General features: G+C 52.6%; 1 protein-coding gene across 1 annotated transcript; it reads left to right on the forward strand.

Moving 5' to 3' along the window:
* On the forward strand, positions 1–2,264 carry LOC8068127. The gene has a single exon (XM_002442335.2). It carries the CDS (start codon positions 947–949, stop codon positions 1,970–1,972), a length of 1,026 nt encoding a protein of 341 aa, XP_002442380.1. The 5' UTR covers positions 1–946; the 3' UTR covers positions 1,973–2,264.

Raw genomic sequence — 3,369 nt, forward strand, 5'->3', positions numbered from 1 at the left:
GATGACTCTGAACTCTGAAGTAACTTCCATTCAAAGTGAAGCACACGAGAGACGGAAGTGAAAGCAACCCTGCGCACCCATCCAATTCTGACCCGACCTTCCTGCTGAAGAATGGCCAGAACTATCTAACTGTCAGTCAGCTCTTCAGTGAATTCGGTATGGGACCTAATTTCACCCAACAGCCGAGAGTGACAGTCTCACTCCCTCCACTCTGCCCTTCTTCCTCTCACTATTTTCCTGCCAGCTCTGCCCGACCCCGTCGCTGTCTGCAGGCGTATAGCCTCTCTTCTCTACATTCTTTATACAGACATATATGCAAGTATGTATGTATATATATGATCTGCCTTTGAGTGGGATATGATCCAAGCAACACCTTCGTCGCCGCACCAGCAGCCTCTAGCCGACGACACCTACAATGCTTGCAACGTCTCATCGTCGTCTCTTCTGGCCTGCTGCCCTGCTCCTACACCCATAAAATACTGTTTGGTGCTAGTCTAGTAGATGTTACCAAGACGAGATGAGATGAATTTCAGGCAGAATTTTTCTATTCATTTCTGCTCCATCCAATCGCTTGCTTCGTCTCCAGTTCTCCTCCTGCTACCTGCCGTGCCACGCCACCTCGGACCTCACTCCTCTGCTCTGCTCTGCTCTGCTCCTCCTCCATATTAAGAGGCCCTCGCCCTCCAGCCCGGCCGCCTCTCGCCGTTCGTTACCGGGTCAGTGCCGCCGTCAGTAGCAGAGCAGTAGGTGGTCCGTCAGTCAATCGTCCGCTCGTCCATTCGATCCAGCTTTCTTGCTCTTGACCGGCCAACCATCCATCCATCCACCGGCGAGCTCACAGCCAGGCGATCCCGCCGTGAACATAAAGGCGAGCGCGAGCGCGAGAGCACACTGTTGCATTGCTGATTGCTCTGTCTCCTCCGACCTCCGCCTCGTCTCGCTCAACATGAGGAGAGCAGGCGGGCTAGCGCGCGCCGGCCATGGCGCGGCGACGGCGGCGGGGCGTGCGACGAAGGTGATGCGGGCGGCGGTGTCCGCGTTCTTCGCCGGGTACCACTGCTTCACCTCCGTCGCGGCGCTCCTGGCGCTGCCGTTCTCGGCGGCGGTGCTGGCGTCGGAGGCCATGGCGCCGTCGTCGGGGATCCTGCGCGGCGTGGCGGCGCGGCTCCGCGCCGTGTTCGCCGCGGCCGGGTTCCCACCTTCCCCGTTCTTCGCGCTGCTCGAGGCCAAGCTGTCCCAGACCGTCTTCACGTTCGCCGCCACGCTGCCGTTCGCGCTCACCTTCTTGCTCCTCGCCAAGGCCTGCGTCGCCGCCATGCTCCGGGACGACGTCGACGACGGGCACCGGCGGCGGCGGCGGCTCGCCGTCGCCGTCGCCAAGCTCCCGCCGTGCGGGGCCGTGGCGCGCGCGTACCCGGCGGTGGTGGCGACGCACCTGCTCAACGCGTTCCTCATGCTGTCCGCCAACGCGGCCGTGTTCTCGCTGCTGCTGCTGGCGTTCGGCGCCGCCGACCTGCTGGGCCTCACCTCCCACTTCTGGACGCTGGCGCTGTCGGCCGCCGGCGCCATCGTCTACTCGCTGGCGGTCGGCGTGGCCACCGTGGTGTGCAACCTCGCCGTGGTCGTGGCCGCCACGGAGCCCGGGTGCGCGGGCCACGCCGCGGTGCTCAGGGCCTGCGTGGCCATCCGGGGGCGGGTGTCCACGGCGCTGGCGCTCGCGCTGCCCACCAACCTCGGCATGGCGGCGGCCGAGGCGCTGTTCGGACTCCGCGTCGTCGCGCAGCGGCGGAAGGACGGCGGCAGGCTCGCGCCGGGCGTCGCTGGCGAGGCCTTCTCGATCGCTTACATCCATGCGATCTGCGTCGTGCTGGAGATCATCGTCAGCTGCATGTTTTACAGGAGCTGCAAGAGGAGTGAAGCCGACGAGCTCAGAGAGCTCGAGCCAGAGGAGAAGGGAGATCTCCAGGCTTGATCAGTGATCACCTCTCAACTTCAGCTTCAGTCTGGTGCATGAACAAGGAAAAAAACATACAAATAGTAGAATCATAGTTTGTTTGTCTTTCTGATGAGAAGCAAGAGGATCAGATCATAGGGTACAGAGCTGATCCAGAGAAATATAGTGGTAAGCCAAGATAGATTTTCTGCAAAAATGTTTCTTTTTTATGAAAAGAAAATGGTAAAAAATTGAGTTCAAATAAATGGTTATCTTGTACATAAGGAGATACTCTCTTCAACTGAAATAAGAAAGCAGGGAATTGGAGATTGTTTGGAGTTGTTACTTTAGGAAAAATAGGACAGTTGTAGACTTCGCAAATTTCATACATTCTGTTCTTTGGGTCATTGGGTGTATCTGTAGTTTCAAAAACTTGTGGCCTGTGGGCAATGCGAGTGCCACCGGCATCTTAAAGAAGCTTTGTTGAAAAAAAAAAAAGCATCTCAACGAAGCGATTTCTGCCCGGAGCATCTAAACCCAAGTAGCTCCTCAGATCTATTTATTCCATTTCTGACTTTTAACCAAAAAAAACATGCTATCAGGTTGAGATGACACTCATGTGTGAAGTTACATAATTATTGTTATTAGACAAACAGGAAACGTCGACACATAGAACCAAGAAACATGACTTTAGATAATTCAAGTTCATATTGTAAGGTTCATGAGATAACAGAGCATAAGAGTCAATCATCAATCTACCATGGACAGTGCTATTATGGTGTGACATCTTTTACTATGTTACATTATTGCACTTGCTAAAACGGGATGTCCTATGGGGGTAAAAACGGTATATCCCAGCCAAAAACGGTAAAAGCGAAAACAGTTGAAAAAATAGACATTACTTTCTGTTTTTACATTTATCAAAAATGGAAAAAAAAGATCGAATATTGCCGTGAGAAAATACGACTTTGAGCGGGGTCAAATGTAAAAGCCGGAACGGATGGGAACAAGATTTATCCCAATTGTTTTCATAGTTGGTTGTTGCAGCATTAGGCTTAGATCCTATCTTAAGATAACAACATCAACTTGTAACAGAGTAGAATGCACCATGCACATTCGATGGTAGAACTACAACCTAATGACAGGACATCCTAACTTTGATAGTATTAATCTATTGAGCAATGCACATGAGTGAGCGAACTTTATAGGCGTACATATGAGTTGGTTTACCATATGCTTGATGAACCCCATAGTTCAAAGTTGTGGCATCAGCCAACAATCAAGCTAGGAAGACGTAGCTCACAAACCACAATGGTGAAACTACTATGTGAATGATTAAGACAACTGATGAAGCCAGCGATATAGTAGTAGAATATGAGAGCAGAACAAGTGAAGAGGTACGGTTACATCCTAGCTAGCTTCAGTTAGGATGTAAC

The sequence above is a fragment of the Sorghum bicolor genome, chromosome 8 (genome assembly GCF_000003195.3).
Source record: "Sorghum bicolor cultivar BTx623 chromosome 8, Sorghum_bicolor_NCBIv3, whole genome shotgun sequence".
NCBI lineage: Eukaryota > Viridiplantae > Streptophyta > Magnoliopsida > Poales > Poaceae > Sorghum > Sorghum bicolor.

Bases quoted from the DNA above. Each gene is read 5' to 3' on its own strand.
- LOC8068127 (XM_002442335.2), top strand. From the start codon at position 947: ATGAGGAGAGCAGGCGGGCTAGCGCGCGCCGGCCATGGCGCGGCGACG.